General features: G+C 42.5%; 1 protein-coding gene across 19 annotated transcripts in view; it reads right to left on the minus strand.

The window, feature by feature from the left end:
- Nucleotides 1-18,726, minus strand: part of CACNA1C (calcium voltage-gated channel subunit alpha1 C) — a 450,530-nt gene that overhangs the window by 67,530 nt on the left and 364,274 nt on the right. For 17 of the 19 annotated variants that reach the window (XM_063153847.1, XM_063153843.1, XM_063153852.1 and 14 more), the window contains exons 20-29: nucleotides 17,912-18,041; nucleotides 14,261-14,320; nucleotides 10,692-10,798; nucleotides 9,138-9,225; nucleotides 7,985-8,092; nucleotides 6,981-7,033; nucleotides 6,741-6,887; nucleotides 5,660-5,861; nucleotides 5,048-5,206; nucleotides 3,751-3,861 (exon numbers count right to left, since the gene is read on the minus strand). In XM_063153847.1, coding sequence (XP_063009917.1) covers nucleotides 3,751-3,861; nucleotides 5,048-5,206; nucleotides 5,660-5,861; nucleotides 6,741-6,887; nucleotides 6,981-7,033; nucleotides 7,985-8,092; nucleotides 9,138-9,225; nucleotides 10,692-10,798; nucleotides 14,261-14,320; nucleotides 17,912-18,041 — 1,165 coding nt within the window. Of the gene's footprint in view, nucleotides 1-3,750; nucleotides 3,862-5,047; nucleotides 5,207-5,659; nucleotides 5,862-6,740; nucleotides 6,888-6,980; nucleotides 7,034-7,984; nucleotides 8,093-9,137; nucleotides 9,226-10,691; nucleotides 10,799-14,066; nucleotides 14,127-14,260; nucleotides 14,321-17,911; nucleotides 18,042-18,726 lie in introns of all 19 variants that reach the window. The other 2 variants (XM_063153842.1, XM_063153858.1) reach the window with 1 other exon arrangement.

An 18,726-nucleotide genomic window follows, 5' to 3' on the forward strand; every position in this document is an offset into this window, starting at 1 on the left:
CGCTGGTTTCTTTGTAGACAGGCACATGTGTGAACCTGCTTCTTATCTGTGCAACTGAAAAGCAACTTTGCCTTTTTCACCTCTATTATCAAAAGCAGCAAGTCAGAAGGACTTCTCACAGAATGGAGATGAGGAAATGAAAAGGGTAAAAAAACCCTATTCAGCCAGGCTGCCACCTTTTCTGTTGTTATGCAGGTAATTCACAATAGCACTGGTGTGCATTCTACTTAGTGGACCTTGGCAATGGTAGGTTAACAGCTCGACTTGGTGATCTTGAATGATCTTGATGATTTCCCAGCCCATTTCCAAGTGAATCTGTGTGTCTGTAATAGTGGATGCCACACTATGGGCAGCAGCAGGAACTCTGCAGATTGGGCTTCCCCTAAAGCTGTTCCACGTGGGCACATCCCTGGGCTGGCTCCTGTGAGAAGGCAGCACAATAGCAGCTCCCAATACCTCTGGGATCTGTCCTAGTTCCCTTTCCAACCCTCCCTGGTGAAGGTATGAATAAACAGCAGCTGGTTCCACCTTGTGCAGATGGAGAAATCCTCATCCCTCTGTTCTGCTGCTGCAGACCCTTCATTCCAAGGTGCCTTTAGGAAGTGGCTGTGCAAGGGAGAGCTCTGTGGTGGCTGCTTCTGAGTCACAACTCAGTTCCTGCTTGTCTTGCTGCAGTTGAAGGTTAAGCTGCAGCATCCATGACTGGGTTAAGCACCCAAAAAAAGGAGAAAACAGACTGAATGTTGCCAGCTTCAGTTTTGTTCTGCCACATTCTCCTGGGGCTTGTCATTAGAACACAACACCTTCAGCTAACCAAGTTTCCTCCTTGCTTATTGTCAGTCATCAAGCTTACAGCTCTTTTATTTTAGGGTATTCTTCTCACAGAAAAGAGTGATGTTTGGGCACAAATTCAAAATGAGACAAAGCAGCTTAAACAAAGGCTGGTTTGTGTTTTACTGCTTGGGAAATGACAGACAAATCTGTCTGCAGCAGAGATGAGCATTTCATCTTGCCATTTCCCATCTGGGAAACACTAATAACACTCAGCATCTCATTTCTTTGCTGGGGCCACGTGGTTGGTTACTGGGCATAGGTAATGATGTTCTCCCAGGGGTCAAAGAAATGCTTTTGGACATTCCCAGCTGGTGTTCCTGGGGACAGCTTCCATCTGCAAATGTAGTCTGGCCACAAGGTGTAGCCAAGCAGAAGATGGAGGTAACTACTTTCTCCATGCTGGAAACTCCCACTTCAGAACATATTCTAGCCAAGTTCACCTGCAGTACTGGTGTGCAACCTGAAGAGAAGCAGACTGTGCTCCCCAGTGCTGGTCCCCATCAGTCCCAGTGGTCATGTGGGAGAAGGGGCTGCCTTCTTTGGAGAACAGGGAATGAAGGCTGCAGCCAAATCCTTGTACATAACAATGACAAGTTACACAAGGAATTTGGGGTTTCCAAACCCTAGTCACTGAACTGGTACTTAACTGGTACTTCAGTGTGAATGTGCTGCAGGAGGAAAGTATTTTTGCTGTGTTAGCTGTTTTCACAAGGTCAGTCCTGTTTTTCTTCCCTGTAATCTTTTGCTTCAATTTTTGAAAAGTTGGGGTTTCTTTCATTAAGGTATTTAATTAAAACAGAGGTATGAGTTAATACCATCTTTGGCATACAGGCCAGAGCAGGATTTGAAACATTTATTGTTAGTGTTGGCTATTCTTTCACCTGAGGTTGTTGTCTGAGTTCTAGTTCAAAAGATTTCATTAAGACTCTACTATTCTTGTGATAAACTCTCACTTTTACTATAGTTTAGCAGCTGGGGATTTAGTTTGGAGATTACAGAATCATGGAAAATTTGGCTGAGAGGGGCCCTGTGGTCTATTCCATTTGTCCGTCTCAAGACAGGTCATTGATTCCTAAACTGTCTTGAATTAAAGATTCCCCCAACTTAATTCTAAATCCTCAAACTATAAAGATTCCACAATTACTTTAGGAAATATGTTTCAATGTTTTGCCATCCAGAGATATTTGCTTGCCCTCAGTTGATTTTTTTCTAATATTTTTTGTGCAGTAAAACTTGAAAAGGAGATTGAACGGAGGAAAGTAAAGCACAGGAAGTAGAAAGGATTTCCACTATCATCAATGCTATTTCCTTACTGGTGGAAGCAACCATGTCAGGTAAAGCCTTCCTTGTATGTGTACAGAACTCAGTATTTGACCTGGTTGAACTGCTCCCCTAAATGTTCTGAACCAAATTCTGCTGAGATTCTCATCTTCTTGAAAGTTATAAATCTCCTGTGAAGCAGAACTGCAAAATCAGAAGAACATTATAAAGCCTGTGAGAGGCACTTCTGGGTACATGGTGTGCAGATAAAACTTTTATGAAGCAACAAAGTTTGCTCGCTAACAGACATGGTGAAGTCTCAAAAATCAAAGATAGACCTCTCCTGAAAATTAAAATCTCTGCTGAAACAGATAATGATGCTTCTAAATTTCCCAAGACAGTGTTTGAAAACTCACAAAAAACCTGCAAAACCCAGTCTTCAGCAGGACTGCCAAGATGCTCCTAACTTCCAAGAGAACTACATCCAAGATAAGAAAGTGATATGGGGTTTAGGTGAAAAATAACATTACAAGACTATTACAAGAGGAAGTCCTAGAAAGAGTGGTAGAAAGAGAGAAGCTGGGGGGGAATAAAGTCAACATGGAGTTGAAAAGAAAAAAATAAGGCCAAATTCAGTAGAAATGGAGAGCAAAATTTCTGAAGTAAGGATGAGGAAAATGTTAGATTACACCTGGGAGGAGCTAAATTCAGTCATCCCTTAACTTTAACATGAAGGACAAGCATGACTGCCAGACAAATATTCTCATTTTTACCAATTAATAACTGATGCTTCAGAGAGCATCTTGACCATCTCCACCATGTTTCAAAGCATCCTTTAAGACACAACTCCACGTGTCAAGGCACCACTGGAGATATGAAATGACATGAGTGACCTATATTTAGGTATGTGGATTCAACTTTTTATGACACATCACTGAATTTAAACCCCACAGAAGGAAGTCTTGGGTAATTCTGTGAGGTCAGGATCTTTGTCCTTGTCTTGCAGCAGCTGTGAGAACTTAACTAGAAGAGCTTGGAGGTTCTAATCACACCCCACAGTGCAGCTAAACTAGCACAATATCATGGCCCAATGCACAGGACAATACTTTCAGACAGGACCTGCTGGGGTACTGAATATTATCAATGAAGTCTTAAATTCCAAACCAGAGCAATCCAAACCATCACTGAGATGTAGCCCTCCCAGAAGAAACATTTTTTTTCCAAAGCTCATAACTCAAAATGAGTCATGCTTGATTAACTTCACTTGGGTCAGGAGACTAATCATGAGATGCTATTTTTAAATTATATAAGGAAAGTCAGAGAGAGAGCATTGGAATAACATTCAGAATGGAAGACATGTTACAGCCTTAGCAGAGTGTCACTGTGATGACTTAATGAAAACTAGGAACCATCTCTATTAGCAGGTGTTGCCTTTTTTCACTTTTTTTGGGGTTTTTTTTTTTTAAAGTGTGTCTACTCTCCAGCAAAAAATGTTATTAAATATAAGTGAGACTCCAATCCAGAGAGCAACTGTCCAGCTCAGTTCTTGGTGGGGTAATAGATGAGAAAGGTTCACCTCCTCCTTCTCCTCACAGCTGCCCCGCACACATGCACACACACACAGAGGCCAGGGAAATCTACTCCTCGTGCACCTACCTTGGGTTTGAAGGCAATTAACTTCAGGACCATCTCCACAGTGAAGAGCCCAGTGAAGAGCATGTTGAGGATGTTCATGGCTTCCTTGAACATGCAGCTCTGACCATAGTGCTGAAAAAGAGCAACCCAGCAGGACTGTGAGGATAGGATGTGCCAGCAGTCAGGAATACACAGGGCCCCTCCCATTCTCCCTTCATGCCAAGGTTCTCTAAGGAAGACCCCAGCATGTTTCATTTTTTCAAATAGGAATTCCCATTTCCCTTCATACATAAACACTCCCATGCCTCTATCCATTTTTGCCACCTGGCTCTTGATCTCCTCCTTTTAGAAGAATCTTTTTGAGGAGTGGCTACCAAAATCATACTTACCATTCCAATTCAGGGCTCATTATAAATTTGCACAATGTTACAATACAATCTTCAATTGTAATTTTTATCTCAACCTTCCCTCTTGGATTGCTTTTTTGTTTAATTGTGACTGCACAGCAAGCAGGGGTTTCACTGAGCTGTCCATAATGATACCAAGCCATTTCCCAAGTAATTATACTAAATTCAGGATTCTGCAAAGTACATGAGCAGCTCAAATCATATTTTCCCAATATGCACTATCTTGCATTTGTCAATTCTGAATTAAATTTGCAATCATGCTGCCCATTCACTTAACTTTATTAAGATCTTATGAAGTTACTCTCCATCCTCTATTGATTAATTCAAGCATTGTCTTCTGCAAGTGTTGCCACCTCACTTTTCATACCCCTATTTCCAGATCATGATACTTGAACTTATGGCACTGCCTTATTCTAAGGTCACCTTTCAGTTCATGTTACAAGACCCCATTTGTAGTTGCTTAATTTTAATAAAATTCAAAGAGCTGGGATGGATTTTCATGATCTGCATTGGCACAGGGTGATTTATTCAAAGCAGTTTCAGATAAAACAATTCAGCTGCAGATGAATGCAAGGCTAAGAAAAATACAATGTTGAGACATTTTCAACATTTTTCTTTAAAGGCTCTAGTACTTGCAGAACTCTGTTTAGAAATGAGAAATTTGGTTTTTTTTAAGGAGTCAAAACAGAATTGTTGAAAGTATCAGATATTAGCAGGAAGAGGGTGAGAATTAGATTCCTTACTTCAACTACATGTCATCAGAAGTGAACAGAGTACAATGTTTTTCTTGATGTGCTTGTCCCTCTCCCTCAACACATGGTGTGAAGGTCAAAGTAGGTCTCAACCTCAGCCATTTGTGCATTTCCCCAGACAAAAATCTACTACTGGAGGTTTTCTGCTTGTTCACTTACTTGCATGGCCAGGCAGATGGTGTTCAGTAGGATCAGAACGAACATCAGGTATTCAAAATAGGTGGAGTTGACCACATACCAAACTTTGTACTGGTACTGGTTTTTAGGGATGTATCTCCGCAGAGGCCGGGCTTTCAGGGCATACTCTACACACTGGCGCTGTGGGAGAGGCAGGGTACATTTAAAACTCAAACCCAAAATATCAGGGTGGTCAGCTACCTTCAAATGTAATTAAAATTACAATGTTTCAAGTTTTTTTTCTGAAATGAAAAAGCTTAGTCAAAGAATTTCTATTAGGTCACAATGTGAATGTGCACATTCTACCTGTAAAAGAGTTCTACATGTATTTACTTTGGCCAGACACTGCTGTTGTGCTCATCTAATCTCAGTGAAACAAATGGTACAGCAAACATTTTTAAGTAATTGTTGTCCATTGAGCAAATCTTACAGCATGATTTTTTTACCTGGCTCCTAAAAGATGTCAGCAAAGCCATCTTACAGTTCTATCTTTTTGGCAAGCTTAACATTTTCCTCTCTGTATGCATCTACCTATTGAAAGCTTATTCTCAATGCATTTTCTACCTTTGTTGAAAGCAGGGTGTTGTAAATTACCTGGTTTTTGTCCAGCTCACAGTTCTTGTACTCTTGTTCTCCTTGTTCCTGAAATGTGACGATGACGAAACCAACGAAGATGTTCATCATGAAGAAAGCAATGATGATGATGTAGATAATAAAGAAGATGGAGATCTCAACCCTGTGATTATAGATGGGTCCCACATCCTCCATGTGGGAATCAATGGACCTATACAGCAACCTGAAAGCAAACAGGAGCCAAATGCAGAGAAAATCTGCAACTGCTTTGAGGCCTTATAGGTGATGTTATAAAGTTTAACTTTGTGATTTTCTTCCACTTGTATCAAAATTAATTCACTCAGAGATGTGCAGACTTGCACTGATCTGAGTGCAAAGCTTGCAAAGGAGAAGACCTAGCTCTTACTAATTCTACATTTGAATGTATTCAGCGGTGAAATATCTTCATAGTTGAACAAAATCATGTTCTTCAGGTAACAAAATACAATTAAGTCCCAACAGTGTTATTGGGAACTAAGTTTTGTGAGAAAAGGGGATGCCAGGAGTTGGGATAACAACATAGTCCCAGTTGTTAACACTGCTGTTGGCATCACCTGGTGACAAAGGTCAGGGTCAGACCCCTGCATGTCCACGTCACCCTGAGTGACTCTGGGGGAGTCCCCAGCTCCAGTGGCACAGACAGCAGGGCCTGGACAGACACCCCATGTCTGCCAGTACTGCAGAGGAAATGTTTCATATTGCCCTGCTGGCTCCATAGGGAGACTGAAACCTGGCAATGCTGGAAAGGACTTGATATGCATTTTACATTCATTTATACACATAATAATGGTACCAAATACTGGTAGCATTGCTACTAATGAAAATCATCTTTTAAGAACTAGAGACAGTGCTTTACACTGTTTACAAGTACAGTAACAGAAATCCCTGCAGGGCCTGAGGAATTTACAAGGTACATAATGCTACAGTGCTACTACTGCTATATTTAAAGCTCTGGATTTATTTAAATACTTAGAAAGGGAAAGACTATGCTCTGCCTTTGAATTTTCTCTTTTGAAATGAATGAGGGCATTGCTAGTGTTGCACTGGTCCCAGGAACACTCACTCTGGCCAGCCCTCGAAGGTGGAGACGGTGAAGAGGGCCATCATGGCAGTCAGGACGTTGTCGAAGTCGAACTTGCTGTTCTCCCAGCTGCGGGGCTGAATCATGGGCTGGCTGACCTCCCCATCCTTGTAGGTGATGTAGTACCCTCTGTGGGGGGAGAGGGCACACACAACGTGGCACACCTGCACCACCAGACACCACGGGTGGCCAGGGGCAGGGATTGGAGAAGCTCAGACCCACCTGCATTCTGCTTCTGTCTGCTTGGAGCTGTCAGTGCAGCTGTACAGCTTGCCCTAGGAAAGGAAGAAAGAGGAATGAAGCTTCTGCTTGTATGGTACTTTTACGTGTGTCACCATCATATTTTCTGGAAAAATCCCTTTGCCAGGATTTCTGCTCCTGGGAAGCTGAGAAGCCTCAGAGAAAAATGAAAAAAATAATTCGCTTCTCCTGTGTTTTGCTGCTTTGGAATGTGGTTTGGACATTGTTTACCAACTGGTCATTGATTGGTTTCATGTGAATTGTTTTAACTTAATGAACAATCAATGTCCAGCTGTGTTGGGACTCTGGAAGAGAGAGTCACAAGTTTTGATTATCATTCTTTGTTGCCTTCTGGCTGTATCCTTATTCTATTCTATTCTATTCTATTCTATTCTATTCTATTCTATTCTATTCTATTCTATTCTATTCTATTCTATTCCATTCCATTCCATTCCATTCCATTCCATTCCATTCCATTCCATTAAATTAGCCTTCTAAGAACATGGTGACAGATTCTCAATTCCTCCTTCATCCAGGGCACCTCACAAATACCACAAATGTGTATGTCCTCAACATTTGTCAGGAGAGTGATGAAAGACAAGGAGATAAAAGCAGGCATAAAGAAGGGAATGAACAACCCCCCATGGTCATCTGGTGTGCCCCTTCCTCTGCAAGATGGGAGGCAGAGAGCCTGCAGGGACCAACCCTTCTGAGCAGCCCCCTTCACCCTCCCATGGTGCCATGTCATGCCAATGTAAAGCTGTTTAGGGAAGAACAACATTACTGATAATTGCTTCTGATCACAGATGATGGGCAAGTTCTGGAGAACTGCTGGCAGCAGAAGCCCAGGTAACACGGACAATGCCCCAAATGTCTTGCCTGTTACACACAAAAGACCCCAATTTCCCTTCCTCAGGCTTTTTATTCTCCCCATCCCTGAATACAGCCCAATGTAATGGATGAAGGAATGGGTCCAACGGTTTTACCTTAAACAGCTGAACTCCAATGCAGGCAAACATGAACTGCAGCAAAGTGGTGACAATCACAATGTTCCCGATGGTTCGGATGGCGACAAACACACACTGGACCACGTGCTGCAAATGGGAGAGAGGAACAAAAGTCACTTGTGGGATTATTCTCAACTACTCTGGCCAAGGGAGAAGCCCAAGAATAAAAATAACAAGAAAAAAATTGTTTAAGCAGTACCCATTACCTAAGTAAGGTCTAAGGAAAGGGGACCAACTTATTTCATTCCTTGCTGTATTTTTAGAAGGATGCAGAAATGGGTAGGAAAATACCAGAACTCAGCTCTCTGAAACTTCCTGCATATTTGGGCACCCACCAGCACATAGGAAGGAGTTTATCTAATACAGAAAGGTTATGCTTAGGGTTATGGGCCCATCTGTAACCTCAGAAAACCACATCATTTCACCTCTGGGCTGATGTGGCCATTCAGCTGAAAAGCAGCTTGTCAGAAAAGGAGCTGGTGGACACAAAGTTGAATATGAGCCTTCACTACAAAGATGGCAAGTGCTATCCTGGGCTGCATTAGGCAAGGTTTTAACAAGTTGAAGGAGGTTTTTAAAAAGGATTCCTCCCCTTTACTCAGCACTGGTGAGACTGTGCCTGTAGCGCTGGGCTCAGTACAAGACAGCTGTGGACATACTGGACGAAAGAGCCACAAAGATGACTTAAGGGATTGGAGTGAGAAAAGGCTGAGAGAGCTGGGTCTGTTCATCTGAGAGGAGGGTCAGGGAATCCAGTCAATGTAATCTGATCAATGGCTGAAGGGAGGATGCAGAGGAGGCAAAGCCCGGCTCTTTTCAGTGGTTCCCCCTGACAGGACAACAGGAGCAAATTGAAACAGGGTAGGTTTATATGAACATTGAGAAACACTTCTACTGTCAGGGTGACTGAGCATTGGAACAGGTCATCCAGAGAGGTTGTGGAGTTTCTCTCCTTGGAGGTAATCTAAAGCCTTGGAGGTACTCTAAACATCTGCTCTCAGTGGCCCTGCTTGAGCAGGTCCCTTCCAACCTCAACCAGACTGTGATTCTGCTGAAACTTTACTTGAACCACTACAAAAGCCTGAAATAATCTGAATTTATAGTTCATAGAATGCACTGGGACTTTTCTAACCTTCAGTCCTTTGGCTCTGTTGATGGCCCTCAGTGGCCTGAGGACCCGCAGAACACGCAGGATCTTCACCACGTTAATGGCACTGGACCTGGAATAAAGTATTGGAAGGTTTGGGAGATACAGTAATGTGGGGAGTGTGCAGCAAGGACAGATCTTTGGAATTCTGCATAGCCTGAGACTGCATAAGGGATTTATTCAACTCTTTGCCATGGCACTTCAGGGGTAAGGAAACCAATTTCTCTGTTTTCTTCAGAGGTCTGGCTGCTTGTTCTGGATTTCATAATTTCTACTGTATTAATGGAAGGGGAATGGAACATGGGCAAAGTGTATTTTTAGAGCAGGGCAAACAGATTCTGTAGATATCTATGATATAGAAATTGTGCCAAGATGTAGTCATTACCAAGGCATTTTCAAGATAAGGCTCAAAGAAGCATTGCACTGAAATATTAATAGAAGAGTGAAAAGTCCAGGAGACTCCAGCATTAAAGGTAGTCTATCCACCTGGAGTTTGATCCTACAATGTGTCTGGCTCCTGAACCCACAAATCAAAGTGTGTACATAAATTTAAGGATGTGAAAACTCCCACTCAGTTGAATAGGATGACTTATGTGCTCACTTTTAAGTACTGAACACAACTACTGCAGCAGAGCTCTCTGCGCCTTCCAAAACTAAACCCTGACTGAGAATCTTCCTCGTGCTCAATGACATCATGTTCTCCTACTGACTTTGGGAACAGTTTTAATGTTAATGCACATTTTAATGTTAACACACCAAAAGTCTGACTTAGGCCTGTAATAAAGAAACAGCAGGTCAAAACAAGAACTGTGCCTTTCTTAAGACTGTGACTGAAATCCCAATGGACCCTTCAAATTGTCCTACTTGACTTAACATGCAACTTCTGTGAGCTGCCAAACTATGATGGTAACAACTGGGAGCTTGTTTCTTACCAGATATGAAACTAATTAGGGAACTTCCTAACCAACACATAGTCAAGTAAATCTATAAATTGCTAAGTAAACTAACAGTGAACTAAAGGACAACAGCATGACAGAACAGCCATTACCACTCTGAAGAGTCTCACAAAACTCTTCAAGTGTTTGATGGCTTTCCATTTCCATTTTGATGGCTGTGACTGAGACTCACAGCATCATAGGAAGTAGGAAAACATTATCAATCTCATTTTCCAAAGAGGTTATGAAAAGTCTAGGAGGGAACGATAAGTCATTGAAATGTCCTGAACTGATACAGTGAAACAAAGGCCTTGGAACAAAGTTAAGTGTCATGATTACCCATACACCCATTTTTTGTTCTCATTTGCTCTTTCTGAAAGATTCCCCCCTCGAGGTCACTAGAGTAGCATTTCCCAGTTACAACCTTCTGTCTTGAGGATGAATTTTAATGGCCTTGAACCATCTGAGAAAAACACCTCATGAATACTCCAACAGGCTCATGAGGAAAATCTTACCCAGATAAAACAAGGAGCCTGAGCCATCCCTCCCAGCCCAGCCCTACAATCCCCACCCCAAAACCAGCCAGCTGGAATAGCTCACTCACTGGATCCCAAAGGAGATGAGAGAAACGCTGACCACCAGCAGGTCCAAGATGTTGAAGTAGTTCCTGCAGAAGGAACCCTTGTGGAGGAAAGCCCCGTAGGCAGTCATCTGCAGGGAGCACAAACACACTTTGCCATCAGCAGCTGCCCAGGAGCCAAACCCACCTGGCTATGCTCAGGGTGGATAACTGGGGAGGGGGCAGTGTTTCTATTGTTGGCAGACAATTTACCCCCAGACCCCAAAGGAGAAGTTGAGCCCCAATGGAAAGAAAAGAGAGTGAAAAAGACAGCAAGATAACTGTGAAAGGCCTAACTAAAGAAAGAGAGGAAAAGATGCACTTTAAGTGCACTGAGTACATAACATTTAGAATTAGCAAAGCAGCAGAATGACTGTTTGCAAAAACTACTCTTTGCAATCATATGCTTTTCCCTTTTTCTTCAGTGACAGAGGATATTTGTGTTATATGAAGGCATCTCTAGCAAAATTGAATAGAAAACACAAAATAAAATGGTCTTTTCTGTAATGCTTTTCAGTACTTGGACCAGCTGCAGTGGACAGTTGACTGCTTTTCCCTTCATGAAGGAAAAACAGAATCCCTCAGGAATAAGATACTTAAAAGCTGAACTGAAAAAACAGGAGGAATTGCTGCTCTCTTCAGCTTGGTCCTTCTGTTCAGCTCAATCCCACACCCCTTTTCCTATTAATTTTTACTCTAGATGTAGTTGCATTTTCCCTTTAGTTTCCTTACAAAGCCCAGGCTGTACTCCTTGGAACAGGGTAATTTCTTTGTGGAGGTAATCATTATCAACATCACTGGGCAGAGGGAGGGAAAATACATATTTTGGAAGGGAGGCTCTGCCCTGCCTGGGTGTGATGGGGTGTTGAAAACCTGCTGGCTTTGAGGAGGATGTCACAGCTCCAGAGCTGGATTGAGTGACAGTGTAAACAGAGTTCTCTTACCCAATGTGTCTAAATGAGCCTGGCACAGTTAAACAGGGTGAGCTGATGGGGTATTTGTACCACCTACCTTAGATTTGGTGAGTGATCTAATGCAGCTGCTTTGAAGAAACCCCATCCCCACAAGTGCTAATGTTCCTTCATGAGGAATTCTCATTCCCATCCAGGAATACAGGCTTCTAAGTTTGGTCCTCTGAATCTCAGCTAAGTTAGGTGTCTAAAGTAACCCGAGGAGAACACCATGACACTGAGCTGTAGCCAGACTTGCAGCTGAGAAGTGTGAACTGGACAATCAAACTGGAGTTTTCTAGCTCCCACCAGTTGCTTAGGATGGTGTATTGGCTGGAAGTTTCCAGCCTGTGACAACTTTATTCAGAGCAAATTTGAAGGGCACATGGTATATTGGATTATTTTCTTCACCAAACATCCATGACATCAGGGAACTGACTATCAATCAGACAGAAATTAGAGGGGGAGGAAGTATAAACTCTGGTCTTGGCTTAGAATTTATACTTGTAGACACATTCAGTTGGGGAAGGGAGGAGGGGTTCTTGCCATAACAAAGGTGGTAAAGATGCCCTTTACTGGTTAGATTTTGTATGGCAATCTTGAAAGAAAGACACCATTGAAATCAGGAGGGCAAGCTCTGCTGAGTTTAAGTCCAGTACAAATTGTGGTTCTCTCAAACCTATTCAGGGATTTTTTTCATTTCAGAAGAAAGTCTCAGAGAGTGTGTAATCTACATCTGCCTCCCACCAGGGGCATAAAACAAGTTATAGCCTTTTAGGATGCCAGTTAACAATCCTTGGCAGTCACCTTGCCAACATCCACCAGAATGCAGGTGTTGTTAAAAGCAACATGGGGGCAGATGAAGCTTGTTCCTCTACAGCCTTGAACTTCCCATGGCCATTCATTCTTTTGTTTTCACCACCTACATTAACTTGGCTGTTTTGCAAAACAATGTGCTCGGTGAAGGCAGCAGAGAAACATGCAGTGAGAAACCAAGCTCTTAGTGACTTCAGCTTATGGTCCTTGCACTATTCTCCCACTTGGACTTAGAGAATATCCAGAGATGTTGTCATAAATCACTGAAGTTAACAGGAGGACCTTGGAAGGCCCAGACTGGGTTAAGTTCTGCTTTCACTGAAATCATTAAGAGTGTTACCACTTCCTTCAGAGCAAGTAGTAATTGTGAGTCCAAACAGGTAACCTTGAACTATTGTTTCATTTTTAAACGTTGCTGTTGGGATATTTTCCTTTTCTTGACAGGCCTTTTGGATCTGCCATGTGATCTGTGCACATCCAGATTTATTGTGTAAACACAGATGCAAACTGCACCCAGGCATAATGTATACATCTCCCTGGAGAACATTGTGGCTTTGGTAATTTCAAGTCATATCAAAAAAAGCACGTTTCTCTATAAAAATATGCAGGGGCCACCCTGCTTGCCAGCCTTCAATATAGATACTGTTATTAGGGTCTTGAGCTGAAAATGTGAGCAACTCTAAGGCACCGCCTGCCAGCACTTAGAACTAGCTTGCTGAGGAAAAAAAAACAAAAACAGCTGCCAAGTGAACCTAGCATTTAGAAAGCCAGAACTTTGCTCAATTACTGTTATTTAAATTATTAGCCTACCAATTTGAGAAAATTAGAGTTAAGAACAAGGCAGCCTATTTTTATTTTCTTCCAAGCTAGACCATTCTCCTGCACATTCCCCTTGGTATAGAGCACGTTCCTGGGAAATGAGAAGCTGGGCTTTGATGCAGCAATTTTCATTGGCAGCTTCTGTCCTCGGTGTCTCAGGGATTTGTACTCTTCAAATTCTATCTCTACACCTAAAAAGTGAGGTTTTGCACTGTGCTCCTCACCTCCTATTTTGCTTGCACCCTGTAAGCTCATAGAAGTCATCAGCCACCCTTTGGGGTGGTTTCTGCAGAACAGAGACCTTCTCTTTGCCTGTGTAAGAGGTGTGTGTATTCAGAGTTTCTTGCAGAGGAGAAAAATCCTGTTTTGGAAAGACTGGCCAGGGTAGAGGGAGAAGTTTATCCGGGGATGGCCTTTTTCTCTCTTACATTTCCCAACATTGCATCCTTTCATTGCGATTCCCCTAAAAAGCATTATTTTGCTATAGGCCCTCAATTACAAGTCTGAATATCAAAATTTCCCAGGAGACTTTTAAAGCAACTACAGAAACGTCAAATGAAAAGAAAAAAAACCCTTTGTGCAGTAATAATAATGGGGTTGAAGAAAAAAAGGAAAGAAAAAGAGAGCGAAAGAAAGAAAGAAAGAAAGAAAGAAAGAAAGAAAGAAAGAAAGAAAGAAAGAAAGAAAGAAAGAAAGAAAGAAAGAAAGAAAGAAAGAAAGAAAGAAAGAAAGAGAAAGAAAAGCAGAAAACAAGTGTATTTCTCAGATTGGTTACCTTAAGAATAATTTCTAATGTAAAGATACTAGTGAAGACATAGTCTGCATTGCCTAGGATCTGAAAAATAAGCACAGTTGGGTTAGTGGTACTGAGCGTGACCCAGAACAAACAGGCGTGTGTGTTAGCAACAGAGACTGGCAGAAACCAGAAAGCTTGGGAACAAGTAATGGTAGAGAAGATGGGCACTTTACCTTCAGAGCAATTTCAATGGTGAAAATGACAGTAAAAACTATATCAAAATAAAAGAGAATCTGTAAAAACAAAAGGGGATAGGAGTGGGGAGGGTAGGTCAGTGAGTGATCACTTGAGTGGGAAATCACAGTTAAAATCAGATGCACAAGTTCTTGTCACGAGGGAATGAGGACGACTCTATAGGGAATGGTTTTGGAACAAGGTCCTGTTGAATGCAGTGAAGGTCCTGGCACAGAGGACAAGAAGCACATTACATGAAATCTTTCCTGAGTTACAATCCCATGAGCACTATAGAGGCAAAATAACTTTTTGGTTGCTGTAAGATTTTTTTTTTTTAAATCTCATAAAGAACATTCAAGGGTTTTCCCAAATAGGATTCCAAACTGAGAGTACAAAGAATGCCTGGTCTCTCAGTGGAAAACATGAGATTCCTTCTTATTAACTTCCATTCAGTCTTGTTCTGTGCCTCTCTCAAAGGAAGGAAAGCAAAGTGCAAAATCATACTCTAGCTATTTCTTTTCTCTGTCCTGAATTGCTCTGGATTAGGATGAATAACAAAGACTCTGCCAATTGAACAGAATCCCAGCCCTTGTATTGCAACGATAATTTGGTCATTTGCTAAAGGTGCCTAACTTAGATCCTGCATCTTTCTATTTGCATCCTGAATAACCAGCCAGCTGAAATGCTCATCATTCCCAGGAAGCTGGTGATGGAGAAACTCATGGCATGCACAGCAGACCACAAAAGTGGTGTCACAGGAGGCAGTGAGACATCTAGAAGTGTAAAGGGGCTTTCAAAGTAGCAGCATCAAGGACAGGAATGTCCTTCACTGCTAATATGTTGGCATCCCACAGTAAATGGGAAATTTCTCACTGATTTATGGGACCAGGATTGAACTCTCTTTGTTTACAATATATTTTAACATCCCAATCCACTTTAGTGCTATCTACACTACAAATGTTGAACATCAGAAGTACCATAACCATGGTTTACTGTGGTTTTACCATAAACATATTTTAAATTAGAAGGCCAATATATGGAAGCTGTAGAAAACTGATAATTTGTGAAATTTGGACATTTGTTGCTAAAACACTAAGAAACATAAACCAGGAAACTGCCTGTTCCCATCCCACAGGGGTTTATTGTATCTCAGTGCCTGTATCCTCACTCAGATTTATAGGTGGCTAAATTCTTACAGCTTGGTATGCAGAGGGACAGCTACTGCAAGCTCCAGGGTTATTTCACATTGCTCTATTTAAGCACAGTCCAAATCTGGATTGAATTGCAGACACTTTATGTCAAATGGGGGGATGTATCACTTACTGCTACCACATGACCCAAAATTCTCCAGGTCACTGCTCAATTTTTAATCCCAAATTCTTCTCGAGGCTGTCTTGGACTATATCAAATTTTGCAGCTTAGAGAATTAAGAAAGGGCCACTTCAAAGGGACAGATCTTGATTTTAACCTATATTAATTTACTAATGTAAATTTGTTAATTTACATTACAACTGGAAATATCCTTTTGCCTTGCTGCTTTGTAAGTCTTGACATTTGATTATTTTATCAATGGAATAATTTTATAATCAATGGGCCAGATTCATGGGAACTCTCTAACTTCTTTGCATGACTTCAGCAACATAAAGAAGCTGCAAACTTGATTAAAGTGAGTGATTAAGCTGTACCTGTTGCTGCTTTGCCTCACCAGGGGCCTGCAAAGGAGCTGGAACACACTGCTGAATATGGCCCCAAAGGTGCAGCTAGCAAAGATGAAATCATGCCTAAAGAAAATGGTCACTGCCCCTCCTGTGCAGGCAGTCCCACTTATTAGCTGGCATATTTGTTATTATCTAAATATGAACTTGCTCTAGAACACGTTAAAATGAATGAGCACCTTGCCAAGGGGCTCACAGCAGAATATGGTGAGCACAATCTTAGCACTTGCTTGGACTTCAAGGGCTGTTTGGTCCGACTGGGCTGGCACTTCAAGCACTCTCTGCCTGAGCCCTGTGTGACACAGAAGGGCACAGCCTGCCCCAGGAAAGAGCAGGGCCAAGCCTCTCCACCAGCCCTTGCTGGGCTCTCTGTCCCTGTTTTCCTGCTCTGGGATGGTCTGTGCCTGCAGCACGCCCAGTCCTGGCACACAGGCTCATGCTGAGTGAAGGCAGAGGCAGCTTTGCTTTCAGCTTGATTTCAGCTTGCTTTCTTCCTTTTCCTCCCAGGCCTCTGTGTGGGCACAGGGCAGGACAGGATCTCACTGTTCTACTGTCACAGTGCCAAGGCAGGCCACATTTGCAACCCAAACATCTTGCCAGTGTCCCCTTGTACGATACATTTTAAACATCTGTACCTGCAAAAGTTAAACACAGATTTTCATGCAACACCAGTGGCTTTACATACACAAAACAATTTTTGCCTCAAACCTTCAGCTCTTTAATCCAGGACAACCAGCTCTGACTCTTTTTTCTCTATCTCATTTAAATGTCTCTGCTACAGACTCTGTGACAGTTTCTGTGGCATGTCAGGAGCCCATCTGCCAGCTGACATGCTGCAGCACTAATACATATTGGCATTCAGTTATCCCTACATGGTGGGCACCCTCACTTGTGCACAAGTGGGTTATTGGTGGCACAGGTTTGGCTGGATTATTTAGCATCCTCCTTCAGGACAAAATGCAAAGCCACTCTGAGATATGCTCAGGAATAGACTTCCATTAACACCTTCTCTGCATGCACATATGTGTTCAAATGCATTCTCAGGCCAGGATATTTCAGGGAGCATTAAATTAAGGTTGTATTATTAAACAAGGTAAAACCATCCCACTCTTCGATCCTAGCAAACTCTTCAGGCATCAAGGCACCAAAATGCCACTGCAGACACCAGAAATCAGAGGCCTTGCATATGCCTGCTGACTCCTCATTTCTGCAATGACCTCTGACTAATGGAAACAACCACTGGCAAAGTTAAAGGAGCAATGAACATTTCAAAGGGCAAATAAAAATGGTCAGGAAAGAGGGTGAGAATGTATCTTTATGCTGAATGCCTTCCTCTTCTCTCCCCAGGCAGGCAAGGAGAGGAGCACAGCATATTTTTTGAGGGTTATCTCAAATTTAATGATAGCTTTGCAGCTTGTGTTCAAAAAGTCTGATTCTAACCATGATGACATCAATTTCCCCCAGAGTGACAGCATCAAACTCAGGAATATTACTCCTGATTTACACCAGTGTGAATAAAATGAAAATCAGGCCCTGGGCTTTTAGTTTAAAAGACAGCATGTGGCAGCAGAACAAATGTTCCACAGGGAACCTGAAAAACCCTCAAAATTGAATTATCTATATCCACAATCAATGTTTTTAAAGCTCATTTCTACTGCTTTAATCCCAGAGAACAATAATTTTGCTTCAGCCTCCTGTTCTTCTTTTCCCTACACACACTTCTGAAGTGAACTAGAGGCCAGATTCTGCACTGACTCATGTTTCCTGCAAAAAACCTAATGATTTTCACACACAGCCTACAAAAGGCAGAAATCATGGAAGGCAGGCACTCCCAAGCCTCTGATGCAGCCTCTTCTGCCTTTCCTGGCTTCAAATCATGATCAGCTTGTCCCACACTTGCAATCCCCCATGAGGGAAGGAGGATATGGAGCATACTTGGTTCCTAAAGGAGAGGTGTCTCACGGGGTCCTCAGCTGCCAGGGAGATGCTGCTGAGCAGGATGAAGAACAGGATCAGGTTGGTGAAAATGTTATCGTTAACGATGCGGTGGCAGTGCACACGGAACCTGCAAGAGAGGGGAGAGGCACAACTTCAGCTCTCAAAGAACAGCAAGGAAACATTTCCCCCCTCCTCTTCTGCCAGCAGGACTGGAGGATTGCCCTGCAGAGCATCTTCCCTCTACCCCAGCACAGCAACAAGGTGTGCAGGGCAGTGCTGGCTCTCCACACAGGACTCACACTCCATCTGTTTGAATAGAGAACAATCACTCCCTCCTGACAGAGCTTTTTGCGATTTCCATGTGGCCTGAAACTTGCCAGCCCAGAATTATATCCCTCGCTTTCATTTATGGAATCATTCCTGCTTCATTCAGGAGGAAGGCATCAGAAAGGGTTTTAGGGTGCCAATGTCTTTCTGAGCTTTCACTCAACAGGAGCTGGGGGGGGGTTTCTACCTTGCTAACAGAGTACAGGCCTGGCCAAATGGATATAGGGCAGCAAATGGCTTCCCTATGCAGCAAATGCATACATGCCATGCAGTTTGTATGCTAAACATAGGCCCACTTGGTGCTTTTAGTGGGAAACTAGAAGGCAAAGAAGGAGCAGTCTCCCATCAAACTGCCTTACTGGAGACCATTACACCACTTTCATATGTTGGTAGCAGGATGTGAGGAGTTAAACCCCATAACAGCCCTGTGCATAATTCTACAGGCACTTCATTAATCTATTTAGCTCTACTCTTGGCTGTTAGGG

Source organism: Melospiza melodia, chromosome 4 (assembly GCF_035770615.1).
Source record: "Melospiza melodia melodia isolate bMelMel2 chromosome 4, bMelMel2.pri, whole genome shotgun sequence".
Classification (NCBI taxonomy): Eukaryota; Metazoa; Chordata; class Aves; order Passeriformes; family Passerellidae; genus Melospiza; species Melospiza melodia.